This window comes from Netta rufina, assembly GCF_964035555.1.
Source record: "Netta rufina genome assembly, chromosome: 23".
NCBI classification, from domain to species: domain Eukaryota; kingdom Metazoa; phylum Chordata; class Aves; order Anseriformes; family Anatidae; genus Netta; species Netta rufina.
In genome coordinates, this window is record NC_140147.1 from 3,971,845 (window position 1) to 3,999,191 (window position 27,347).

General features: G+C 49.9%; 1 protein-coding gene across 1 annotated transcript; it reads left to right on the top strand.

Annotated features, from left to right (window-relative positions):
* Positions 1–337: 337 nt before the first annotated feature.
* WDTC1 (WD and tetratricopeptide repeats 1) lies at positions 338–26,523 on the top strand. The gene is made up of 16 exons (XM_084300574.1): positions 338–687; positions 6,846–6,978; positions 9,169–9,252; positions 10,108–10,154; positions 11,354–11,465; positions 11,941–12,128; positions 12,725–12,907; positions 13,198–13,292; positions 14,368–14,483; positions 15,535–15,610; positions 17,424–17,520; positions 18,718–18,891; positions 21,938–22,173; positions 22,542–22,710; positions 23,126–23,318; positions 23,458–26,523. Exons 2-16 carry the CDS (start codon positions 6,886–6,888, stop codon positions 23,653–23,655), a joined length of 2,061 nt encoding a protein of 686 aa, XP_084156700.1. The 5' UTR covers positions 338–687; positions 6,846–6,885; the 3' UTR covers positions 23,656–26,523.
* The last annotated feature ends 824 nt before the right edge of the window (positions 26,524–27,347 follow it).

Below are 27,347 nucleotides of genomic sequence, written 5' to 3' on the forward strand. Positions count from 1 at the left end.
GGCCGCCGCGGGCCCCGGGAGCCCCCTGAGGGGACTGCGTGAGGGGAGGCCCAAGGCCTAGCCCCCTCCGCGGACTACAACTCCCAGCAGCCCTCGCGCGGCACACGTCCCGCCCCCCCGCCTCGCCGATTGGCCGGTCCCTCCCGAAGCGCCCTCTCCCCTTTTTCCCGTTGGCTCGGGGGCGAGCTGTCAATCACGGGGCGGCGTCCCTCGGCAGGACGGGCAGGGGAAGGTATTCTCGAAAGCGATTTGCGCCGTTTGCGCGGGGCTGAGGCCGTGGCGGGTGCCGGGGGGGTGGTGGCGCAGTTGGCGTAGCGCATGCGTAGGGCGGGCGGCGGCGGCTGTGGCGGCGGGGGGGTGCTGCTGAGCCCCGGACAGGCGGAGGGGGGGCACCGGGGCACGGGGCGGGGGGGCACGGCCGGGGCCGCTCCTGAGGGGCCCTCCCCGCTCCCAAGGGACCTCCTCGTAGCCGGGCCGCGGCCCCTGACGCTTTAAGGGGGGGCCCTTTTGGCTTCTCTCTCTCCCCCCCCCCCCCCCCCCCCCCCCTTTCTCCGCGCTCGGCCCCGTTTCCGTGTGTGCCCCCCCCCCCCCCCTCAGTGTCGCCCCCTCCCGGTGTCGCCCCCCCCGCATGGATGGAGCCGCGCAACTCCCGCTGCCCGCTGCGCCCGCCGCCGGGAGGCCTGACAGGTAACGGGACCACGGGACCCCCCCCCCACCCCCCTCAGTGACACGCCCCCCCCCCCCCCCGTGTCCCTTTCCCTGTCAGCTCCCCCCCCCCTTAACGTGCCCTTTGCATTCCCCCCGCAGCCCTTTCCCTCTCAGTGACCCCCCCGTGCCCCCTTTCCCGTCAGTTATCCCCCCCCTTGTACCCCCTCTCCTCTCAGTGCCCCCCCCTTGTACCCTCTTTCCTCTCAGTGACCCCCCCATACCCTCTCCCTTATCAGTCCCCCCCTTATACCCCCTCTCCTCTCAGTGACCCCCCCTTACACCCCCTTTCCTATCAGTGACCCCCCCCTTTTACCTCCTTCCCTGTTTGCTAACCCCCCCATATCTCCTTTCCCTCTCAGTGCCCCCCCCATACCCCTTTCCTTGTCAATAATTCCCCCCCATACCCCCCTTCCTTATCAGTTCCCCCCCCCACGCCCTCCTCCCCTATCAGTTCCCCCCCCCATGCCCCCTTTCCCTGTCAGATCCCCCCCAGCCCCCCCTAGTCCATATTCCCTATCCCTCCTGGACACCCCACTATTTTCCAGCACCCCCAGCCCTTCTACCCCCTCCCCTTTTGCCCGCCCCCAACCCCTCTCTCCCCCCCCAGCCCTTCCCGTGGGACTCTCCCCGACCCCACTGGGCACCCTGCAGCCCCTTACCTGTGCAGGGGCCCGGCCTTGGCGCCCTGATCCCATTAAACTCCTTCCTGGGGCCGAGTGGCTCAGGCACCGGGCAGCTCTCGCACCTTCCCCTTCTCCCCTCCACGTCAGCTGCAGGATGGAGCCCGGAGCGCTGCGGGGTGGGCTTCTCAAAGCCCCCCCTGCTGCTGCCCACCTGCAATGGGTTCAGGTCTTTCCTGTCCTGGTGCAAGCGGCTCCTTCCCCTGGTGCTGCTTGCGGGGCCGTCTGTCCTGGGGAGCTGCTGCTGCTGCTCCTGGCAGCTCCTCCAGCTGTAGCAGAGCCGCCTTTTCGCTAACGAGGTCTCTTCCTCTCGTTTCCCTGGGTTCGTTAGAAATCCGGCCGTGTATCTTTGAGTTTGAGCCGTGGCCTCTTGGAAAGTCAAGGTAAAGGGGGCAGGGAAAGTGAGGTGTAAGCCTAAAGAAGCCCGCCGAGGGATTGAGCTGGGTCCTGGTGGTGTTTGGACAACTGAAGGCGTTTATAGATGCTGGAGGGGAGGGTAAGAGGGATCTTCCCTCGGGATGAATCACCTCCCCGCTAGGACTCGCGGGCTGTGAGCTGGTGCTTTTTGTTTTCCGATGACCTTGAGTTCAGGGACTGAGAAACGCGGGCGCATCCGAAGGGTTTGGGGTCGCGTCGCTCAGCTGAGAGCGGGGCCCGGCTGCTTTGGGGCCGCTGTCCGCGTTGCTGGAGCTTTTTGGGAGGGCAGCAGGCCAGAGCTTTGGACTTTGGAGCTCAGCTCTGCGGGGTGCTCGGCCGTGGCGCTGCCTCACCGCGCGTGTGAGTAGGGTTGGGGCGTGTGGGTGGCTCTGTGAGGGGAAATATTGAGGCACAAGAACACCCCTCCAACACCGGCCGCTTTGGGACTGTTTGATAGTAAAAGGATGGAGTTGTTCGCGTTACGGGTGTCAACGCTTTGCTCCTAGACTTCGAGTGAGTGTTTCAGGAAAATTAGGAGAGCCGGCTGGGGAAAAGCCAAAAATCTTGGAAGTGCCCCCTCCCCAAAGCTCTCTTTGGAAGAGTTCTCTCCCTGGAAACCCTTCAGTTTCCGTCAGTGCCAATGCACCCTAGCAGGTCTCGAGAGCGCAGCCTGCAGAAAGCTGTGGCTTGTTAATTTTTGACTGCGGATTTAAAGGCCAAGCGTTGCGAAAGTTTGGGGTTTATTTGTCTCTGGAGCTTTGCGCTGCAGGAGGGTCGGAGAAGTGAACCAGCGCTAACCGCAGGTGGGACAGGGTCCGGGCTTCAGGGTGCGGTTTGAGAAGGGGCTGGTGCCGGGATGGGCTGGTGGAGATGCTCCTGAAGGCTGGCGGTGAAACGTGCTGCAGTGGTCGTGTAATAAAGGAGCAGAAAAGCTCTCGGTGGTCTCTTAGGTGTAGGCAAAGCGGAGCTGCTTCTGTGATCATCGCTGGTACCAACAGCGTGGATTTATCCCAAATGGCTCCGTAAGCGGGACGTAATCCTCTCGTTCTGTGAGCTGGCTGTGCTGGTGTAGTGAACAGCCAGGGAACTGCACGAGTGGTTAGGAAAGGATGTTTGGGAAGCGAGCAGAACTTGTACAGCAGTGAGGTTTTGCCAAAAGATGCCCTATGGAGAGCGATGCCCCTTTGGGGGGACGTTTGGACAGGGCTCTCCGAAGGGACTCGGTGACTGGAAGGGGTCGGAGGCCCTGCTTATTCTTCTCCAGTTATTCGTGGTTACTTTCCAGGAGACTTGCAAGGCTTAGGGGTTTTCGTGCTTTATACCTGGGTCAGTTTTTAACTAAATCACAGGCTGCTGACCTACGTGCGCAACGGCGTGGTGAAGAACGAGGTATTTGTGGTGAGTGTGGGGCCGGGGCTGTGACCGGCTGGGCCTGATGGAAAAAGTCTGGCCTGGAATGGGAGTTTGGGACTCCTTAATTCCTAGCCTGTGATTCCACGGTCATTTAAGCTTGCCAAAGACTTGGCAGCGGTGGTTTCTCACTGCTGAATACCTGTCGAGCAGCAAAAAACAGCAAGAAAAGCTCCACGAGTCCCCTTGGCCGAGCACGTGTGTGTTGTGGGAGGCCTTTAAGCGTGTAACAGCATTCACTCAAACCTCTGTGTCAGCAAGAGAGACACCTTAGACTCATGTTTACCCATTTGACTGTTTTTTTCCAAGCCTGTCTTTTTTTTTTTTTTTTTTAATAGTCAAACACTAGAAAGTTTGCACTGGCATCTCAGCAATGTGCTGGTGTGCAGCCTTGGATGCTGGCACTGGGACCTTTAAAGTCAGTTTTGCATCGAATGTTTTGTTTTAAACCCTTGTTCGCCCAACTTTGTCAAGCAAAGGACTGATTTCATGGGTGATTTTGTTGACCTTTAACTGTTCAGAGCTAGAGTTAAGATGTTGAACTCTTGCTGGGACCTGCTGGAGGATGATCAGCCACGAACGCCTCCGAGTTACTGCTGGGAAGCTCCACAGCACAGCTGCAATCCCAAAAACACTCACAGAGATACCAACCTGCGCTGTGTTCCTGTGCTCCTGCAGAAGATGGGCATGAAATGAGCTCCAGGACGCGTACAGCTTCGTGGCAGAAGAGGCTTTGTTGGAGAGGAAGGGAATTTGAGTCTGTGTTAAGGAGCAGGGGGATTCAGATGCTCATATTTTCTTCCGAACATCCTGTTCGTACAGTCAAAGAGTAGATTTATGGTATTATCAGTGGGTTTGCAGTAACTTATTGAGAAGCAAATTGCAGTGTGGCAGGTCTGTGCCTTTCCAACAACGTTCGTTCCTCCAGGCGTGTGCTTCAGGGCACTGGGTGAGCTGTCGTGGCAGGTCGGGGTTGAATAAAAAGGAGCTGTTCAGAAATTAGCCACGACTAGAGGTAAGAGATGGGACAGAAACACTTCCAGAGGTCTTGAGAAGAGCACTGGGTGTTTGTCAGCTGGGAGGCGACTGCCTGCTGTGCTCTGGCATGGTTTTAGCCCTGAGAGACCTCCTGAGATCCAGAGAAAACCAAGCTGGTCTGGAGCAGGGAGATGAGGGATTTGGATCCTGCCTGGGGGGGGATAAAGGTCTCTGCCCTGCTGTACCTACAGGTGGAGGAAACACTCGTGTGTCCCAGTGGGTTTGTGGAAGGATGGGGCTGCACTCAGGAGGGAGGGAAGGAAGGAGGGGAGAGCCCTTTGCTGCTGTCCCCTTGCAGACCTGGTCTCCATCAGCAGGCAGAACGATGCCAGCTCTAAGCTCGCGTGGAAAGGCAGAGGATAGGTATCAAAATGTGATAGCCTCATCATCCTACGACAGGAACTGGCGTGAAATATTGATGAGGAGATGCGTTCACAGCCCTGCCTCTTGCCATTAAGCCTGGGAGTGAGGCGACTCGTACTTAACAGGAGGGTAATAACATTTAGGAAGCTTAAAACACGAAAGTCCCTTCTTGTGCCTGCGTGCTGGCTTTCCTGGTGCTACTTCTGCAACAGAAGAAAGTTGGCTGAAGTGCCGACGTGATGGCACGCTGGAGAAGCACACACACACCAGATCTGGTGATCGAGGACAGTTTCAGGCCAGCGGATTCTCGAGGAGCCCTGATCCAGTGTCCTTCAGCTGAGCAGGCGATGGGGTGCAGCACGAGCTCAGCGGATGGGGAACGGGTCGAGCTTCTTCCTCTGCGGTGAGCTGGAGGTGTGTGGAGGCTGTGGTCTTACTGGGATGTGTCTGCTGGGGAAATTACACGTGGTGTGGGTGAGGTGGCTGCCAGTGCTCACACCGGGGAGGAGTTGGTCCCACGTGCTGGCTGCAAGTGGCCACACGGTGCTGGGTCCTCCCCTCCTGCTGCCTTGTGCCCAAGGCTGAGGGAATTTCATCCGTTTTGGCCTCAGCACGGACAAAACAGGGCTCGAGCACAACCATAAGGGCTTCTTGCTGCAGTAGGGAGCTCCTCAAGCAGCTCTGCCTTTCTGTGCTGTATTGAGAGCTTCTACGACCACCCTAAATCCTGCCTAGGAGCCCGCTACACGACTGATCTGCATTTTGCATGGCATTCCTTGCCACCTGTAGGTTTAATGTCCTTTCTGCGTTCACCACAGGGTCAGGTGGAGGAGCCAGCTGAGCTAGGAAGGAGCTCAGAGCCTCCGCTTGGAGGCAAGCCTGCAAGCTGGGAAGAGAGGTGGACTCCTGGTACCGGCACCACGCGGAAATGCCCACACACTGATGCTTTGCCCAAAGCCAGGTGGAGCTGGAGTGGGGCACGCCGAGGTGCAGGAGCCTCGAGACTTGTAGGGTCAGCTGTGGCATTGACCAAAAAGCCCTCGTTTGACCCAAACTGGTGGCTGGACCAGCAGGGGCAGTGTTTGTCAGGCTGAACTCAGCGGAGCTGTTGGGTGCTGCGTTTCTGTGAAACGTCCTCGTTTGGGTGAATCAGCATTTCCTCGTTCAGGAGGACTCGTTGGAATATTTCGGCTGGTTCTGCTCGCGACTGCTCGTTAAAGGGAATTTAAAACTCTCGGCTTATGTAGGACAAAATGGTGTTTAAAATACGAGTTGTTTTTTTTTTTTTCAGAGAACTATAGAAATACCAAAATGGGACAGCACAAGGTTTGTGGTATGGAAATGAGGTGAATGACATCATTTCGCAGAGACGAGCTGGTGTTCTGCTAGGTAGCCTGACTGGAGCAGGGTTGTGACAATGACCCTGCAGCTGGAAGATTTTCTAGCAGTGTAGCTGATCTTACAGGGTTTCAGTTATTTAGGGGAGTGAATTCAATGTAGAGCTCCATAAGTATGCGGAAATCTCTCATTTCTTCTAAAATACAACTAGAAAAGGGCACCCCTTTTTATTGCTAATGTAACGGGGTGTTCTGATGACAGTGTCACCTGAGGATTGGCTGTTGTGGTTTCTAAGGAACACATATTATAATAAATTAATTGAAATTAATTTTATTGTATTAATAAATTAATATAATAAAATAATTAAATAAATTGATTATTTATTATAATAATAGTTGCTATGACCAAATACAGTAAATTTACTTTTTAATTAAAAAAATAAAATAATCAAATGTAGTAAATAAGGGAGGAGAGGTGGCCAAAAATATCACTGCCTTATAGGTTCACGGTGTAATAATTCTTGTTGGTTTTGGGAAATGGGAAAAGCAAAATTGGACATAAGTAGGCTGCACATACAAAGGTGGAAACTGTGGAACAGGGTGCGTCCTGACCCCGGACTTGCAGGGTCTCTTTGCATGGCTTTTCGAGGCTGATGTTGTCCTGGAGTTCCTCTCGTCTTCAACTTGTCTGCAAACTGGGGGTGACCTCCTAGGTCGGGTGTCCTTCAGTCCTGGGTTGCTCCTGCCCATCCTTGAGTTTCTGCGAGGAGCCTTTGTAGAGAATCCTTCAGTTCCTGGCCGCTGCTATTTGGGGGTGGGTCGTCCTTCCCAGTTTGTATGAACATCCTAATGTGTTTGCCTGTCTCTGTTTGCTCCCTCTCGTGTTCCGCAGGTAATTAAATGCCCTTGGTGTGGATCTTGGCTCTGTTGGCATGCTTGGATGCACAGCGGCTCTTCCGATAGCTTCTTGCAAGAAGATGGCAAAAGCAAACATTACCAGAGACATCATCCACAGGCAGATCAAGGTACGTGCTACCAAACATCCACTCGTGTTGAGCGGGGAGCTGGTGGAGAAGCAGCATTCACGCGGGGCTGGGAAATACTCATGGTGTTGCCTGTGCTTCTGAAGAGATCCTGCCACCTGCGTGTTGATCAGCTGCATAAGGAGCTGAAGAGAACAAACGCACAGGACCTAGCGTTGTCCTTAATGAGGAGCTGGGGCGAAGCATGGCATAACGAGAACACAATCCTTCTCCCTAGCAGGAACACACCAGACTGGTTCCACGTTGGCAGCTCTGTTCCTTTACAGTACACTGCTGAAGAGAGAAATCTGACTGCTTGTGTTTGGGCAACATAAAGGACCCTTAGCTAGCTTCCCCCACGAGTTTTTTTTGCCGACTTCTTTGTGTTCTTTTTGTGTGATCTTGCCATCAAAGGTATTTTCTGACTGTAGTGAGGCTAATGATCTCTCTCTGTGTCTCTGTCTTTTTTTGCCGTCTCTTTTTGCTTTAAAGAGTGATGTGTTTGCTTCCTTTGTGTAGGGAGAAACTTCTGTGGTCAGATCAGTCATCTGATGGCTGCCTTAGTGAAATATCTCTTAACGTGAAAGGACTAGCTCCAGCAGACACAATAGACAATTACTGCTTGGACTGGGAGGCCTTAAATCATTTGCAGCTTTGTTGGTAATCAGAATTCACAGAAGTGGCCTGTTAGGGGCCCGAATAAGGAACTAGGAGCTGGGATACCACAGTTCACCGTGCAGTTTGGTACCAAACCTTGTGTAAGCTTGTAATTTAATCCATGTGCAAAGATTTATTTTGCTGCCCTAACAAGGAAGGGATGGGTCTGTGGTTGGAGCGCTAGCCTGGGACTTTTTCACGCTGTCTGTTCTGTTAGGCTTTCATCCGTGACCTTGGGAAGGTTGCTAAGTCTGACAGTTCCTTGTAGGAGAAGCAATATCCTGCTGCACTGACCTCACAAAGCTACTGAGGCTGCAGGAGCAAGAAATTATAACTGCAGCACCTTGTGCTGGACCTGGGAGTGTTCTGGGAACACTATCCATGGAGATAAGTCAAGAGGTTTGAAGTTTGTAATGGAAGTTTCTATAATAGCCTGTTTTTTTTTTTTGTTTTGTTTTTCTTTTCCTTATACCTGTCTCCATTTTGTTCTCAAATATCTGCTAGCACATGGAGTTCACAGTTCACTATTGGTCTGCAGTGGCTGCACGCTGTGCTTGTTCTTTGGGGCTGTTCTGTGACTCCTGGTGTGTTCCTAGCACTGTGACAGCTTTTGACATCAGTGTTCTCCTCTGTAAATAGCGCTGACTGAGGCTCAAGCTGTCTTCACCTGACCGTGGTACATCACGGGACAGGGCTGGGGCTGGGTCAGGTGCTGGGAAGGGATCTCCTCGGACATTTGATGTTCCATTCAAAATACAACTTGCCTTCCCTTTCCTTCATGCCTGCCTCTGCAGTTGGCCTTCTTTCATCGAAGCCATCTGCTGATGCATCTGTGAACTCTGTGAGATCACAGGGGAAACAACTGTCCTGCTTTTCTTCACCTTCATTTGTACTGACGCAGTTCTGTGGCAGCTGTTCCCTTCCCTGTAGAACAGGCTGTGCTGTGGTGCTGCAGCCACGCGCTCCTGCTCCGTTTCTGATGAAATAAGCCATCTCTAGGGGATGCTGTCCAGTTGTGTTCCCCATTACATTTCCCAACGGTGATGGTAGATGCAGGGAACGGTGAGGATGACCTGGGAATGCTGAGATTACAAGCGCTTGACTCAAGTTTCAAAGTCATCTTTGGTGCTTCAGGAGAGATTCTGCAGTCTGAGGAGTCAGTTGTTTCTGAAATCCTTGCCAAGGGTTTGAGGCGGGCGTACTCGAGCTCTTTTGTATCTTCTGTTTCTGGCACAAAGCAGTCAACTTGGTCTTGGTGTTGGCTTCCTCAAACCTTGCCTTAGCTGCCCAGCTGGAGCCCATCAATTAGGTAGAAATATTTCAGAGCAGTCCAGGACAAGGACTGCAAACTGTGTAAGCAGCTGGAGATGATGCAAGTGATGTCCTCCTTCTACAGGACATGTCCCTAATGCTATGGACACCCCAATATCTGGCAAGGTCCCTGCTTGATTTTTATGGCTCATGAATCTTCTCTTAAAGGGAACAAGGAGCGTTTTGTTTGCTGTAGTCAGTGTGACATTTATTTGCTTCGTGCAGGAGAGGGGCGCCCTGGGCTTTGAGCGACACTATCATGTCACCGACCCGTTCATTCGACGCCTGGGCCTGGAAGCAGAACTGCAGGTGAGTGGGCAGTGCTCAAACAGCAAACACAGCCACTGGTTGTACAGCTGGATGTGGAAAGTACAGCAGGCTGGAGTGTACGGAGTTCTCTTTTATATGGGAGAGAGGTGCTGGTTATTAAGCCCCCTAAACTGTCTGCTGGAGCCTTTGGGCGTGCATCAACTGACCCTAACAGTGCTGTCTGAAGAAGGCAGCTGTCAACTCCTCCAGATACTCAGCTGTAAAGCCGAAGTGTAACGTGTTGTCTAAAGAATGGGCTGTTGTACTGCAGTCTGACACAACCTAAAAAAACACATTAAGATTGTCTTGGTTTGGGGGAGGAAAGGATTCTTCTGTCTCCCTTTCCAGCCACCTCTCAGCTGTTGCTCAGTGCTCTCCTAGTCTTCCCCGTTGCAGTTGTTAGCTAATTTGGTTGAGGATGTATGACACAGACACCGAGCAGCAAGGTGCTTCCGAAAGAGTTATCAGAACTGCATTTTCCCTGCAATTCCAGAGAACCTGCACATGTAATTTGTCAGCCTAGCCAAGGGCTTTTGAAGCAAAGTCACCTTTCCATGTGTACAGCAGGATTTCATCAGTAGCCTGTGAGGCTGAACTGCCATTTTATTCAACACTACATGGTTTTTTTATTATTATTTGTTTCATTTTGTCTTTTCTACCCCAGCTGCTTATAGCATGTCTGTCTTTTCTGGAGGTGTTTATCTGCCATGTGGGTGTTCTTTTGCGGAATAAAAAGCTGCTTGTTTTAGAACAAGTTGTTATGTGTGGGGAGCTTGCTGCGTCCTTGTCTTAGAACAGCTCTGTTTGATAAGCCTGAAGTTTGTGTAATACTCTCTTCCCCTTTTTTTTGCTCAGGGTCATTCTGGGTGTGTCAACTGCCTAGAATGGAACGAAAAAGGAGAGTAAGTATGCGACTTGATTTGGGGGATCAACAGAGTGATAACCCAGGTTCTCCCAAGAGTAGCATGTAGGTCACCTTATCGTAAGGAGCTACTTCCCATAAATAAATTCCTAATAAAATGGATGAGGGCTCAAGCTCAAAGTTGGGAACTTGGAGAGCTCGCGCTTCGAAAAAGCTTTATTTTGTTGGGTATGTCTGGATATTATTAGAAATGCCCCTTTAGTGAGCTCAGAAGGGAGGTGGTCAGGCTAAGAAGTGGAGGCTGAAGGCTGCTCTCTTCTCTTAAGTGGCATTATGGATTATAATGGATCTTCAGGATTTGCCCAGCTGGTAGGAAGTGACATTTCCCTACCCCCTTCGCTGTGATGCTAAGTGCTGATGCTGGGGACGTGCACATTAGGGAGGGAGGCACAGCAGCATTCACCCCCCTCTGCAATTTTAGAGAGAAACTCATCATGAGAACATTTCGGTTAACCAAGTAGAATAAAGAGCATCTCCAAGAAAAATAACTGGATGGAAGAAAAAGCCTCCATTTCTTGACATGCCTCTTGTAAAATCCAAAGCCTGCTGTCTGATAGTCTTCAGAATTATTTACCAGTGAAAATTTCACATACTTGAGAGAGATCTGGCTCCAAGGAAATAATTTAAAACAGCTGATGGCTGCAGATGTCAGATTCTTTTGCTTTAACAGAAGATAGATGTACGAGCACCTTGCAATGCTGCCACACCCTGCACTTAAAAAGCAGTCTGTGAATCACTTAATGAGTCCTGCCTTGGGACTGCCTGGGCACATCTCAAGTCCAGGAATGAATGGCTTGGCTTGAGCTCGCCTGTGATGTGGGAGCAGTTAATGCAGCCAGGCTAATGAGGGAAGTGGAGGCCCTGCATTTTGTTATTGACCAACGCTCCCATTGTTTTTGCTGTGCCATCTGAGTCTGTGGTGAGCTGGGTCAAGATGCTAAAACAACAACAAAAAAAACCTTGCTTTATTTTCTGTGGAGTTGATATTTGGCTGCTTTACTTCCTTGGACTGGCTGAATGGAAAGCATCAAGAAAACAGAGCTGAGAAAGGAGGAAGGAAGGGGGCTTCTTAGAGCTGAATAAGGTTAATGGCTATCTGTGGTCAAACCACTCTCAGAAATCAGTCACAGCTTGGAACAGAAGAGTCCATGATGCATACTTCTCTTCTGTTTCTTTTAGCTTGTTGGCCTCTGGCTCTGATGACCAGCATACCATTGTCTGGGATCCTCTGCACCACAAGAAACTCCTTTCTATGCACACAGGACATACTGCAAACATCTTTTCTGTCAAGGTATTTGAGTGGAAGGACTAAATGACTAACGAAATCAGCAGCCAAAGCAGCCAGAGAGTAGCTCTTGAAATGTTGCTGGAAAATGTTTTCGTGCAAGCAATCCATTCCCTCAACCCCAATCACTGAGTATTTGTAACATTAGGAAAAATTGCATTACATCTAATACCTGTGCTTCTTAGTTCATGCAGCTCCTGGGCTTAGCTCCTTACCTCTGTAGAATTGAAGGAAATGGTTGTAGCAGATCAGGAGTTAAAGATACGAGATGGAGAGAGCATTTTGTGTGTTACTGTGAGAGCATTTTGTGTGCTACTGTCATTACTGACTCCTGAGTGTGCATGTGGAAGATAGGGGGTAGCATGGGGCGTCCTGCGTTCCCAAAGCAAGCTGCTCTGTGACCTGCCAAGGAAGCTCAGCGCTGTGTTTGTGAAGAGCCTCGGCACCTCTCAGGTCTGAATGTCAAATCTGTCTTCCGCAGTTCTTGCCGCATTCGGGGGATCGGATCCTCATCACGGGAGCTGCCGATTCCAAGGTGCACGTCCACGACTTGACTGTCAAGGAAACCATCCACATGTTCGGAGACCACACAAACAGAGTTAAGCGGATTGCCACAGCTCCCATGTGGCCTAATACCTTCTGGAGTGCTGCAGAAGATGGGCTAATCAGGTACAGAACGCGTTCTGCCCCAAAATGAATTGGATTAGGATCCATTGTGATATGCGCTAAGCATAAATCTAGAGAGAGACACTCTGTACTAAAGAGCTCAAGCTAATCTCTCCCTTTCCTGAAGCTGAAGGGATTCATCTTGAAATGCAGATTCTTCCTGAAATGCAGATTCTTCTGATAAGTACTCACCCAGCTCCTCTGCTTTCCTTCACTGGAAAGGGAGGACAAGAAGGGAAAAGCTGTATCAAATGGAGGGTAGGAAGGCAGGAACAACACTGAGCGAAGCTTCCCTTCAGAGTTGTTGGGACTTAATGAGTAGATGCAACTGCAAGAGTCTGTTCATACTGTGTACTGTTTGTTAGGTCATGGCCTGGAGTCTAATTTGGAGCTTAACTAGATCTGTGCGTGTTACAGAGCTGGTGTTAGTGATTATCCTGATGTTGGGGCCTAGTGTTTACTGAACTGGTTTGCTCCCAGTAACCTGTGGCACAAACGCCTGTTAGTGGTAGTGTCAGCTCTTCGCATACAAGCCAGATAATTAAACACAGGTTGCTGCAGAGCAGGGTAGATGTGCTGACTCTCCCTTCCCTTTGCAGGCAGTATGATCTGCGGGAGAACAGCAAGCGTTCAGAAGTCCTGATAGACCTGACGGAGTACTGCGGGCAGCTGGTGGAGGCCAAATGCCTCACAGTCAACCCCCAGGATAACAACTACTTGGCAGTGGGGGCGAGTGGGCCCTTTGTGCGGCTCTACGACATACGCATGATCCACAACCACAGGTAACAGCAGCTGGCTTTTCTGGGCCTTCTTGGCACATGTGAGTGGGGAAGGGGGAGTTGTGATGATCTGGGACTCGCCTGCCTCACTGTGCAGTTTTACCCAGTCTTTTCTAGCACCCACAGAGCCTTTTTATCTAAGTAAGTACACTGGGGTGATGGGAGGCAGGTCTGTGACTGCACAGCTGCACGGGCATGAGGGCTTGCCCTTGTGTATGAACAAGAAGTGTTAGCATAGAGCAGGCTTCCAGCAGTTGAATGCTGTGATTATAACTGCTTTTCTTTCTGGCTAGAAAAAGCATGAAGCAGAGTCCTTCAGCTGGAGTCCACACGTTCTGTGACCGGCAGAAACCTCTCCCGGATGGTGCAGCACAGTACTACGTGGCAGGTACTGGGACGTGTCCTGGGGGTGACCAATGGGGCTTCAAATTAATGCCTGAAGAAACTGAGTTCAGCCCCTCACACAAGAAACCACTGCGTGGAAAAGTGTTTGTGTAATACATGAATGTTCCGTGAAATTGTAGATTATTTCTCTTCTGTGCTGTGAATTCTTGCTTACGCCACCTGCCCACCTTCCCTGACTTGGCAGCAGTGTGTGTTGGTGAGCTGGCCTTACTCCTTGTCTAGCGTAAATGTCTTTCTGTCAGCTTCATTGGAAAGTCAAGGACTGGGTAACCTGAGGGCTCTAGACATTCTTCTGGAACAGGTCCCAGCAAAGATGCTGTTTAAAAATCTTCTTGGCACAGAAGGGAAATGGCTTGTCTTCATCCTGCACATGAAGAGTCAGCAATGCAGTGTCTGGGCAATCTAGACGTCATTCTACTCCAGTGCTCATTTACTGTTTTTTTCCCAAAATGTTTTTTTTTTTTTTTTTTTTTAAAGTATCTTAAACCAGCATGTTCAACAGACCAGTTTTGACAGTCTTGCTTCTGATGAGTCCCACTGGAGGATTTCTTAGGTCCCCTGAATTGGTCATGCAACACATCTGCTGTCTGAAGCAAAAGAACCCTTGTGTGAGCTGAATATTTAGGAGCCGTGGTTTGATTGTGCTAAGAGCTTTATTAAGGAAACGTGATTAGAGAGTTGAGAAAGGAGCTATTTGTTTGCAGTTGGCCACAAATCACGGAGGCTAAATCCTTAGTGAATCCATAAAACTGTGATTTGCTGGGTTCTGCAGCCTGCAGTTGTTAGCAAGATAGTCGTAATCTGGTCTTGTCTGCATATGGAAATGGCCTTGCAAAAATAGCATCTAGAACTTGTGAAAAGGCAGCTCCATACATCTAAGTGTTTTGGTAGCTGGTGGAAGGATTCAACAGACAGCAGTAGGAAATGGAAAATCGCTTTGGTGCGTGTGCTTCATGTCCTTGCTGTCCTAACAACCTCTTGTAAAAGGGAGGAGCTGATGTAGGACAAAGACAACAGTTCCTATTACACTAATATTTATGGACCTCTTCCCCCCACAGGACACCTTCCAGTGAAGCTTCCAGACTACAACAACCGGCTGAGAGTTCTGGTGGCCACGTATGTCACCTTCAGTCCTGATGGCACTGAGCTCTTAGTCAACATGGGAGGGGAGCAGGTAAGAAGACAAAATTTGGTATAAAGTTTAACATTTTGGCTGTGTTTGTCGGGCCACTGTAGGTTGTCTTCAAAACGGATGTAGTGACTCCTCTGTGGGGTAACATCGTTGGCTTTTAAACCGTTCTCTGATGCGTTTGGACTGAACGCCTGGTACTAGGGATTTATTTGTTATGCTATCAGTGATTAAATTTATGTGGTATTTTGATCTGGTTTTGCAATTCACTTTTCCTTCTCTTGGAAGAGAAAGAAAAGTTCTGGAACTGACCTTTCCTGATGCAGGAAAAAAAAAATCTTAACTCATTCCCGAAACATCAAACTGCTTCTGTAATACAATCTAGTACATAAGGAACTTACAGAAGCAAAGGACTTCACCTGCGATATTGATTGCTTTAATTTTAAGCACTGGGTGATATTTGTGGCTCTTTTGTAAAGCTTATCAGTGAAATGAGAAAATCCTCCTGACAGTATTAATCAGCGTGGATTAAGTAGGAACTTCCCTTGTGAGCAGGTTACTCTGGTTGTCCTCTAGAGATCTTTCTTATGCTTGGACTTCTCTTTAAGAGGAGGTACTGAATTACACGAATGGATAAGGGCTGTCAATTCCTATACTGGTACAAGTTTAAATTAGGGTTTCACAGGGCTGTGTTTGAAGTTTCTCATGAAATCTTTGCTTCAGCTTAGAGACACCTTGGTTTAGTGTACTGCTTTTCTACCACTAAGCTTTCAATTTGTTTATGATCACTGTATTAATTAAATGGCTAAAATATCTTCTTGGAGTCAGAGCTTTTTGAACAGGTTGGTTTGTACCTCTTGAGTTAAACAAGGCTCCTGTTTCTCAGTGCTGTTCTTTTCTGAATCCAGTGCTGGCATGCAAAAAGACACTGGTACTGCTGTTATTCAGTGCGAACATGTCTATAAACAAGAAGGTTAAAAACTGGAAATAGTAAAACAAGCATGGAAACATCTAGCCTTGTTTTATTTCTGTCCCTTAAGCCTCTATGTATCGCTGACATTTTTTTTTTGTCTTACTCTCTTTCTTGATCTCTCAGGTCTATTTGTTTGATCTAACTTACAAGCAGCGGCCATACACTTTCCTCCTCCCAAAGAAATGCCACACGTCAGGGGGTAAGTGTGATGCTGTCATGGAAGTGAGTGCAAGGCAAAGGGAAATCATGTACAATGCAACTCTTTCTAGGGTGCAGCCCCATCTGGGCAGGAATGAGGGAAAGGAATTATGACATGGCTGTTGCTGGGCAATTTCTGCAGTGCAGTTCATACCCTGAGCTCTAAAACCTTTACGCATAGCGACAAAATGTGTCTCGAGGGAAGAAATGAGCTGTCGAGGGGTGTGTGCGTGTGTCAACTTAGGTATAGCTTTAAGCATTCTCCTCAAGATAAAGTAGACTTTGTAGAGTGATTGAGGTCCTACCACCCTGCCTTTAACTGAGGAGGAAATACTTTGTATGTGGACAAACATGGAAATGGTGTGCTGCTTTTACGTTTATAAACTTACAAGCTGTGCAGCCGTTACCCCTTTAAACGCCCATTAGAAGGAGACAGAACAATCTCGTCCCCGGTCTGAGAGTCTGGCCTGGCACTAATCTCCTTCCTGGTGGTGAGATAGTTGATTCAAAAAGTCATTTACTCCACAAGTAAGTCAATCCAAGAGCCTTTGTATTCCTGGCCCTGTTTCTTACAGGGCCTGTTCGTACGCAGGTACTGCAGGCAGCGTGCAGTGAACGTCCAGCACGCTGTCCCCGGGCAGAGGCTGGCTCTCTCTTATCAGGGAGTGTTCCCTGCTCAGCCCTGTGCTCGGAGCACTCTGGCAGAGTTCAACCTGTGTACTCAGCTTGCCTTGGGCCTTAATCTAACACTCACATCCTGGTAGCGAGTAGATGCCCTGCCTGCCGTTCTCTTCTGCCTTGGCTGCATGTGGGTGATCCGTGCTGTGGTATCTGGTGAGGTCATGCTTTAAATGGCAGAGCAGGGTTTGAACAGGTTCACCGTGGTGCAGTTTCAGCAAACGCTCCGCCCTTCTGGGTACAGAAAGTTCAGGCAAGGGCTGTGAAAAAAGCAGCATCTGTACAAAGGCTGAACTTCGTGTGCATGCATGTCTCTGCGCACTGAAAGCTCCGAGCTGTTCAGTAGACTGCTTGGAAAGAGTCCCCAGTTTCCCAGCCTCTGAAATGGCTGCGGGAGTATTCCCAGCTACAACATAAATGCAGTTTATAAAACTTGAATTTGAATATTTTTCTATAAGAATGGCAAGTGATCTGGCTGCACGACCTTCAGAGGATTGCTTCAGTTTGTAACTGCTCCTTGAGCAACAGGGTAAAAAAAGAAAAGAAAGAAAGGAAAAAAGCATCTGGAATTCCCTTACTAGATATCTCCAGTGGTTCCACTCATCTTCCTTGTTCTATAAAATGTTAAACAACTTGGGCCTGTGTTTTTTTTTTCCTCAGTGCATCTGAAAAATACAAAGGCATTTAGAAAGAAGTTGCTATGTTTAAGGTTTAGATTGGATATTAGGAAGAATTTATTCATGGAGAGATTGGTAAAGCATTGGAGCGGGCTGCCAGGGAAGTGGTGGCTTCCCTATCCCTGGAGGCATTTATTTAAGAGACCTGGGGACATGGCACTGAGGGATGTGGTTTAGTGATGGGACGTGATGTCGGGTCGATGTCAGGTCAGGTGGACAGTTGGGCCTGATGATTTTGAAGGTCTTTCTAACCTAAAGGATTCTCTGAAGGCAAATCAAGTTTGGGTGGCTGGAAGACGGGAACGTGTGGCATTGTGGAATTCTTTTTCACTGTGCTCTGAATGGGGCTGAGGCATTGGCTTCGTTATGCTGTAAAATGTAACCCTGATATTTCAGGGATTAGTTTGTGTAATCTACATTGAACCATTGCATGATTATATATTTTTTTCTAACCTTCAGAAGTGCAGAATGGAAAAACCTCTACCAATGGAGTGTCCAATGGCATCCATCTCCACAGCAATGGCTTCCGCTTGTCAGAAGGAAGAGCACATGTGAGGTAAGGTGATAGATCTGCCTCAGTGAGGGGCCGATGGCTTTGTTCAGGCCCTCTTCCTCTTGTCAGGGTTAGGTGCTGCTAAAAAAGGCGTGAAGTGCAAACCCACTTGGCATGTTGATTTGATTGTTGAGTGGTCTCTGTCCTAGGGGCTGTATTTGTTTCTGGTGTGTGGGCTATGAGCCTGAGTCAAATCAGGCAACAGCATCTTAGGAGAAGCATGTTCCATTAGGATTTTTCCCCTCTTACAATGATTTACTGCAGACAAAACTAAGAAATGACTTTTCAGTCCTGGAAGCGAAGTGTTCTTAGTTGTCCTGCATGGTTTTTACTTCCTGACCTTGCCGGGGCTGTGATCTGACAGATGGGAGTGGCTGTCGGGTTGAAAGAGCCTTTCTTCCCTTGGCCGTTTTTTAGGCACCTGCCTGCTGCAAGCTGAACTGAAGCTGCCAAAATTGCTTTACAACGATGACACTGCTGTCATTACCCTTGCATATGAGCTAGGGGTGGATGGAGAGCCCTCTTTTACTGTCCCTGCTGCCTTTTTTCCTTACGAACAAAGAGCAGTTGGGGTGAAGCAGAAGCAGACTTCTAGCACATCTTGCAGACTGGTTTTCCTCCAGCTGATGAGATGTGGTTAAAAGTCAAGACACAGTTGCTTAATACCATATAAGGGTAGTCTAGGTTCCTCCAGCCACTGCTGAATGCTTTCAGCTCGTTTCCTCTAGATGGCCCCTCCACCACAGCACCGGAGATGCTCATTTTGGTTTGCTGAGCATGGGCCTTGTGTGCAGCCCTGTGAACTTAGACACTTGGTTTCCTTCTGAATTTGCAACCCATTAGATGTTGCTAAAGGAAGTCTGGATTATTTTTTTTTTTTATGCAGTCAAAGCACAGATATATTGGTGAAGTCTGAGGAACGAGACTTTAAAAAAAACACTGTTCAATTTTGAGTGCATCTGTATATAAAGAAAAGATGGAAACAGTCAAATGATGGTCAAAAAGAAACTCCCTCTTCCTAAATTCAGGTTACTCAGGTGCAGGACCTTTGAAACTTCTGGTATTAGCTAATACTTGCTGGGACCTGTTAAGTTAGAACAAAACACTGCAGGTATTTAACTGGGTTAACAGTTAACTTTAACAATGGGAGTGTTAGCAAGTGAGACATTTAGCTGTGCTTCTTTCCTTTTTTCCCTGCAGTCCCCAGGTAGAGCTGCCTCCGTATCTGGAGAGAATCAAGCAGCAAGCCAACGAGGCCTTTGCTTGCCAGCTGTGGACTCAAGCCATCCAGCTGTACAGCAAAGCAGTGCAGAAAGCCCCCAACAACGCCATGCTGTATGGAAACAGAGCTGCTGCCTACATGAAGCGCAAGTGGTAAGTAAGCAGAGCTCTGGGGCACCCCTGGCACAGAACAAGGGGTGCACAGCAGCACGTGTTGGAGAACTCGTGGCCACAGCCGTTGTGCAGGCAAGCACACCTGGTAGCAGCTTGTGGGTTTGCCCACTGGAATGCTGAGTCACGTTCTGTTCCTTTCCTGTTTAAAAGGAAACCAGAAATCCACTTGTGAGTAACGACATTACGAGCACCTCCAAAGGTGTTTGTGTGTCTCTGGGTAGTTCTGATCTGCGTTAGGTGATGTCTCTACATTTGCTGTCAGCAGATGAGGTGATGGGTTACCGTGCTGTGTAATTTCACGTATCCTGATGTAAGATTGTTGTGGGCCTGCCTGGAGCTGCTCTGGTTGCTGCCTGATCCAAGAGGCTGGTATTGGAGATGGTCAAATGTGGCCTGGTCCTGTGTTAGCCCAGCTAGCCCACATTCCCCTCAACTGGAAGCTCAGCTCTCTGAGGGATTTGGTGAGGTGGCAGCTGGTGCCTCAGAGTCTAGAGGAGGTTCTTCCTTCTTTATTGCAAAATATGCTCTTAGCCTCTGCAGTAGGTAGTGTCCTCTCTGACCAACAGCCAGAGCTGCATCTGCAAGACACAGCTGGGTTATTTTGGTATCTGTCCCCTTGAGCAGAGTAAGACTCAGTAGCATGGCTTGCTATTAACATATTTAAAATAGCTGTGGCCCTTCATCTCCATTTGCTTTGTGAGGATATCCTCCTTCTCTCCCTGCTGAAATCCCCAGAATGAATTCTCCCATCATCTTGCCAAGATAAAGAGCAGCCAGCAGTTGTTGTGACTGTTGGTAACTGGCCTACTGGCTGTTTTGCAATAGCAGAGATTTGGGAGCTGCCTCAAAAGGACCTCAGCGTTCAGAGGGAGAAGAACAATGGGTTGGGATTAAGGAATGGAAGACGGAAGCTGAGTGCTGATCTCAGTGAATGACATTTTTCTTATAGGCATCATTTTTCCCGGAGGATGTTGGCAGATCTGAACCTTTCTGCGTGTCAGCTAGTGCTCGCTGCAGCTTTCAGTAGCAGGAAGATGTGAAAATATATGCGATGGCTTTCTGTGGTGTGCAGTGATTAGAATGTAAATGGTGCTGAGCTCATACCTTCTCAGGTGCAGAGAAGATGTGTTTTTCTGCTAGGAACAGCTGTTGGTAAATGACAGAGGAAGGCTGGGATGTTGCTGAGGAGGAGGGTGAAGCAGTTGAACACACTGAACCGCAGCGTGCCTCTAAGGTGTCCTTCACGTTTGGGGCAGGAACAGCAACCAGGCACCCTGCAGAACACTGCAGGTCTTGCTTTTGCCTCCTTCTAAGCAGCAGGGAGATCCAGAAAAAGGAAGCTCTAACTTCCTAACCTCCCCTTGCTCACCTCCCTTAAGATGCTGCTCGTATTCTGCAGCACTTCAAAGACTGTCCTTCTAAAACTTGCTCCTAAGAGCCAACTGCATCGCTCCTGATGGCTTTTAACTGTCTGCATTGACAGTACTTCAGCTGATTCCTAGTTAGAGCACTTTTTCACAAGCTGAGTCAAGCCTGTAACAACAGGAGAAGTCAGGGCCTGTTTTACATCTCAACACGTACGTTTTCACGCCGGTCTCTTGGGCTGTCTGTCCCTGGTAGTTGGGGTTGAAGGGTTTTGGAGGGTGGCAGAGCAGTTTGTAGCCTGTCCGGCTCTGAAAATGTCTTGTCATCATACCAAGTAACTTGTGTTACCTCCTCATTAGAGTGAAGGTGGTGAGATGCTGGTTTAACACGGACACGGTGCTGCAAAGGTAGATGCAGGCCTCAAGATCCATGTTTCTCCTGCTCTGCTGCAGATGTTATGGACAAAGCACTTCACGTTTTGTACCAGCGAGCTGCAGTTTGTGGCCAACATCTACCTAGAGAGGGCAGGGAGCAGTGGAATGAATGGCTTGCAGAACGTGCTCGTGGCACTGAATAAGCACTGCTCGCTGTGTTAACCCAGCCATTTGGAGCTCCCGTTGATGATCAGATACAGGAGCACCTCGTGCTTAACAAAGGCTCCACGTGATCCGAATCCTCACCCCGTGGGAGGTATGGGACAATTCACCCCCTGCTCCCTGGGACTGTTCCAAGCGGTGTGTGTGGGTTTCAGGTGTGAACCTAATTAGTTTTATTAGCCATCACAGGGAGACCTGGCCCTCTTTAAGGGAAGATTGTGGTGGCTTTGATCAGTTTAGGCTCAATGCTGCTACAAGCACCTGCCGGTTAGCCCAGGCTGACTTCTCAGCCTCTATCAGTCTGAATCAGGCATGGGTGTGAGAGGCTTGTCATGTCTCTTCTCCTTCCAGGGCACAAACAAAAATGCTTACCCCCACTGCCATGGAGTTTAGGGAAATCGATTGTAGTCTCTGGTTCCTGTACATAAGATATAAATATCTGTTGCAGTACCAATCTGCTTTACTGCTTATTTCTAAATCATCAAGTTTTTCCTGTAAAGGTGGGAAGAGGCTGCTGCTGTAGGTACGTATCCAGCAGGACTGTGAAGCGTGGAGGTTCTTCAGCTCCTTCCTGAGGACTCCAAGTGGCTTTGGCTGTGGGCAAGGAAACATGCTGCCACCCCGCGCGTCCACAAAGGGGCACGCGTGAGCTGCCGTGCTCCGAGGAGGCCCCGCTCGCCTTGCAGGAGAGGCCTTGCCTCTGCTTGGCCAGAGGGCTTGTGCATCCTCCATCTTCAAAGGACTTCCCTAAATGTGTTGTATCAGTGAGCTCTGCTCTGTCGGATTTAAAATGGCAGGTCAAGACTTGCTGGGCTTCCCCGCGTGGTCACGTTAACAGGGCTGCCTGTGTAGATGTGGAGATGCATTCGAGAAGCTGGCCTTGGTCAGATGGTGCCCCTGGGACACAGCAAATGCTATTAATATGTGAGCTTGTGGTGTGTCTGCTTGCATAGAGAGTGCTGGAAACAACAAGCTTTGGAGAGAGACAAGGGCTGGGAAATGGCGGTGGAGAAAGTGTGCTGTTGCTACCCGGACTATCTAATCCACCCCTCCCTTTTCTCCAGGGATGGGGACCATTATGATGCTTTGAGAGACTGCCTGAAGGCCATATCCTTGAATCCATGCCACCTCAAGGCCCATTTCCGTCTCGCCCGCTGTCTCTTTGAACTCAAGTACGTGGCAGAAGCACTGGAGTGTCTGGATGACTTTAAAGGGAAGTTCCCAGAACAAGCACACAGCAGTGCCTGCGACGCGCTAGACAGAGATATCAACGCAGCCCTCTTCTCCAAGAGTGATAATGGTGAGTGCTGCTGCTCGGCGTGGTTCTTCAAGGTTAGGGGAAAATCTCATGAACAAACAAGGAGTTCTCCTCCTTAAACTGCTCCTAGGAAAAAAGCTCCAGCTTCTGAGGGAGATTGATTATTACTGTGCACAAAAACTGGCCTCAGCCCGTTCTTTCCTTGTGTCTGGTCCTGGTTTGGTCTCAAGTGAGAGCGTGATATAAGGTAGTGCAATGCATCCAGGAGATAATATGGAAGGGAGCTTGTGCCCTGAGCCCTGCTCCCTGATGAAGTTGTTCTCTGAAACTGATGCTGTTCTAGAGTGCCTTGTTTGTGTAGAACGTGTTCCTCCCCGAATTGTGATGAGGGAAATTTGTTGTTCTTCCAGCTGAAGACAAGAAAGGAGGTGGCCCCATCCGGCTGCGAGCCACAGGCCGCAAGGATTCCATCTCAGAGGATGAGATGGTGCTGAGGGAGCGCAGCTACGACTACAAATTCCGATATTGTGGCCACTGTAACACTACTACAGACATCAAAGAGGCCAATTTCTTTGGCAGGTATGTTGGTAGAGCGTAATAGGGGTGTGGGACAGGAGTGTGAGCAGCAACAGAATGTTCCCATCCATCGGATAAAGCCTCACGTGTAGGCTCGTGTGAGCGTTCACGAAGTGATGCTGGTGCTGGTTTGCAAGGTTGAGAAGGATGGTGGAAACCCTCGTCCTTGTGTGGCTGCGTGAACAACAGGTTCAGTAGCAGATCCACAGAGGACCCAGTGGGGCTGGCGTTTCCAAAAAGCCATTTGGGATTGCAAACAAATTCTGGGGATGGAGGGAACTATCACAGAAAGCTTTATCTGGATCCGTAAGCGTAAGGAGGGGCAGCCTACTGATGATAGAAGCCATCTGAGGTTCTCGTGTCTGCTAGAGCTTTGGCTCTGAGCTGTGATCTCCAGTCTCTGCTCCTTTCACCCTAGCAATGCACAGTACATAGTCAGTGGGTCGGATGACGGCTCCTTCTTCATCTGGGAGAAAGAAACCACCAACCTTGTTAGAGTGCTGCAGGGAGACGAGTCGATTGTGAATTGTCTCCAGCCTCATCCCAGTTACTGCTTCCTGGCCACCAGTGGCATTGACCCAGTTGTACGGCTGTGGAATCCCAGGCCAGAGGTAAGAGCCGCAGTAAACGACCGTCTTGGTGACTCGACAAGTAACACAGACCTTTTTCCTCCTGAGATCTCTTGACGGTTGCAGCAGCTCTTTGTTCCTCGCCCTGTCTTGCTGAGTTCTCTCCCTTCTTGTCTTGCAGAGCGAAACCCTCAATGGCCGCGTGGTAGTGGACATGGAAGGTGCTTCCCAAGCGAACCAGAGACGAATGAATGCGGACCCGCTGGAGGTGATGTTGCTCAACATGGGGTACCGGATTACAGGACTGACCAGTGGTGGGGCTGGAGGCTCAGACGACGAAGACAGCTCAGAGGGGCAAGTCCAGTGCCGGCCCAGCTAAAACAGAACTGCCTCTCCTTCCTCCAATTGTTTGGCTGAAAGGGAACCTAGTTTCCTTGGTCCTGAACTTTCTCTGATGAATGACTGCACTGTATCGCACTATGCACAGAGTAGGACAAGCTGGCAGGGGCAGGAGCGGCCGTTTCTTTAAACCATCACCACCACCTCCTCCTTCTCCCGTCACGCTACTGAGCAGCATGGCAGTGCAGTCTGGGGTTTGCCTTTAGTGGAATTTAGTCCCGACAGGGATCTTTGAGTTGTCTGTAAGCGGTGTAAGCCGGTGACTTTTTCCAGAGCTGCTGTATGACCTGGTACAGAGCAATGTTGCCTGCATTCATGCATTTGTAGAGGGGATGTTAAATTCCTGAATAAAATACAAACCTAGGGCAGGGCTTATGGAATGAATTTACTGCAGTGATCTTGGTCTTGAAAGCCTGACTCTGCTCTTAACGCTGCCAGACTGTCTAGAGGCCCCTGGCTTTGGGTTGTTGGCCATGAAATACCTGTTTTGTCCCATAATTTCTTTCTTCTGGCTTCCATCTCTAACATATTGCCATCAGATGTGGCTGTGTTGTATTAAGGACTGGATATTGCCTGTCTTTTTCCCTGGGCATCTGTCTTAGTTGATGAATCAGCGAAGGCACTGAGTATGTGCAGCTCAGCAGGGCAGGATGTGCTCGCCCAGCTCTGATGCTTTCTTCTACGGTCTGTGAACCTGGGGAGAAAGGTGGCAGCAATGGGAGCAGGTTTTATCGGAGGCCTAGGACTTGTGTAGCTGAAGCTGCTGAGGAAAGGGGCTGGTAACAGCACTCTCCCAGGGCTTCTCTCTCTATTGCCCAAAACGTGTGTAGCTGTACTCACCTTCTCTCCGTGTCACCAGTGCTAGAGCTGAGATCGTTGCCATCATGTGTTTGTTGCAACTCACGTTTTGAGCTTTCAGACAGCAGCTTTTTTTATGCAGCCAGCTGCTCTGTCTTGGCCGAGGCGGGCCCTTCCCACCTTGGTGGAGTAACAGCTGATGGATTAGTGGTCCTCTCAGGAACCCTCCTTCCTCCTCCCATTCTCCACGCACTGGCTCTGGCTGCACAGCCAGGACTACGCCTAGCAATGCAGCACTGTACTTCCATTCCTTCCCCTCTCCTGTAACATGCAGCCCTGTTTTCCCCCCTCTTGCAGTTGCCAAACACTAAATATCGACTAGATCTTACACAGCTGTGCTACAACCCAATCTGAAGAGGTTGTTTTTTTCTAGGACTATCAACTAAGACCAAAGAGCCCCTGGAGATCTTAACTGCTCTGCGCTGTCTCGTGTCTCTTACTGCTGAAGGTCTGAACACGCTAACCTTGGTCCCAGGGGTGAGATGCGTGTCTGGGAGCGTGCGCATGTGTGTGTGCTGCATTCGGGCTGTTCTTCCATGTGGTGCAATCCCTGGTCTTCCTGTTCCTGCTGTGGAAGGATGAGAGGCCTTCCCTTCCTCCTCCGGCTGCTTCTGGCCGCCAGGCGTTGATGAGAGAGACTGCACAGTGCTGGCTGATCAAGGTAACCGGCTTCCTCTCCCTTCCAGAACAGTCTTTGTGAGATGAGAGAGCCTTGTGCGAGAGGGAGAGAGGTCACGGAGCCTCGTGGCTGGCAGCGTCTCTCAAAGGATGCTGTTCCCTGCAGAGAGAGGCCCCCCCCAGCTCCCTCCTTGCAGTCGCAGTGGAGCTGACTGGGATCTGATCTCTGCCCTTCAGACAACGAGGTCCGTCTGCTCTGTCACCCGTGGGTGAAACCGAGCCATAGCAAGCCCCGGTCGTGCGGGAGCGTGCCCCTTGCCACCAGAAACGACTGGCCAGAGCTCTGCCGGGATGGATAGCTGCTGGCACTTGGCTGCTGAGGGCACGGTGCTTGTTTTCACGCAGTACCAGTGCAGGAGGTGCGACTGCTTGCTCAGTTTACCTGTTTGGTTGTCCACAACCTCTCCCAAGGCCACCCCGGCACTCAGTGCTCTTCAAAACCCAGAGGTAAAGGAAAATTCTCACTCGGGTGGCTTTCTGACGTGGTCTGGCCTTTTCTTTTTTGCTTCAGGCTTTCCTACTAGATGCATCCTCGTCCCCCTTCCTCCCACTCAAACTTTTTTTTTCAGCTTTCAGTAGACAATGTCTGCAGACTTTGATTTTTAAACTGAGACTGAGATGGAAAGCTTGGAAAAGAACAGACCTGTCCCCACCCGTTCACCTTTTGCTGTGGCAGCTATTTTTTGTTGTTTTTACCTTGGTGAGACAGTGCAGCTCTTTTACCTGCCAGTTGCAGTGTGAAAGCTACAAGATTCCCTGCCTCTGCAGAGGATTGCTTTTTTTTTTTAATGGCTGCTTTGATTAAAAAGATAAATAATAATGGGAGAGAAGGGGAGAGAAAAATCTTTCTGCCTCTAGCCCCTTTTCCCCTCCTTGCGGGCAGATTGCCTGCTTTGGCGCTTGTTAATGAGGAATTTGTATTTATTGGTGAAGGAAAAAACATGCTGGGGAAGTAGGGAGAAGATGTTGCTTTATTGACCTCTGCCGTTTACTTCGACCCCCTCTTCGGGAAAGCTTCTTCCTGCTCTTTCTGGTTAACTCTTTCTAGCCTGGGATATGCAGGGATGCCTCCTTTATTTTTGTATTCTAGCAACGGGCTCTCCGTTAGGAGACTCTAGGATTCGTAGTGTTGCGCCGACCATTATTAATTCTAGCCTTTTCGAGTACTAAAGATGATCATCTCGTAAACTTTGCCCCTGCAGTTGTAGAGGTAACACACAAGCCTTACTGCCCTCGTTAGAAGGAGCAGAAAACTTGTTTCTGTGGTCCCTGGAAGAGAAAGAGTTAAGCAATTAAACAATTCTTTGTTCTAGTTCCTTCTTGGTGTCATTTTGTTTGGGGGATTATTGTGGCTTTGTTCCACTTTCCTCCTCTGTGGAGGTGGAGGTGGAGGTGGGTGGGTGGAGGGTGGCCTGGTTGGGCTGGATGTTGGCTGTTCACCGGTGCTGCCCCTGTAAAATCGAGTGGGAAGGGGGCTGGGGAGCCTGGGACACGGCGTGTGGGCTTGGAGCTGTAGGGTTAGTGCTGGTGTTAGCTCGCTACCCAGGTGTGGGGACTCGGATCTGGCTGCGTTTGGGAGCAGAGCCCACCTCTGGCTTGGTTTCGAGCTCACGCTGCCGGGGTGAGGATGAGAAGGGCTGCCTGGGGAAGAGAGGTGGTGCTCACACCTTACAGGCAGATTAACGGTCGTACGATGGAGTTACTTGCTCTGAATCGTGTTATGTCGGGATAAAATTGACAAAATCTTTGAGTCCCTGCTTAATCCAAGAGTTAGAGGTGAACAGGGTGGTGAAAAGCAGAGTAGGGAAAATAGCACATCCTGAGTGTTTATTGCCTGGAAATCTCGCACAAGCGTGGTGCACTGGACATGCACGTTCAGACCCAGAGGTGATCCCTTGCTAGAGGATGTCACAAACTCACTTTCTCCTTTGGGCTCCTGCTGCAAAACCTCCCAAACGCTTCCCTGCCCTCCAAGCTGTGCAGTGCTGGGCCTTGGGTTAGAAAACCAGTCCATTATTTTCAGAATCTGTTCGAACTCTGAGAAATTCCTGTTAGACACCTTTCTGCTGAAGGCCTTTTGAAGGCCTCGTCGTTTCAGATCCTGTCGGATATAAATTATTGCTTGAAAAGGCAGCT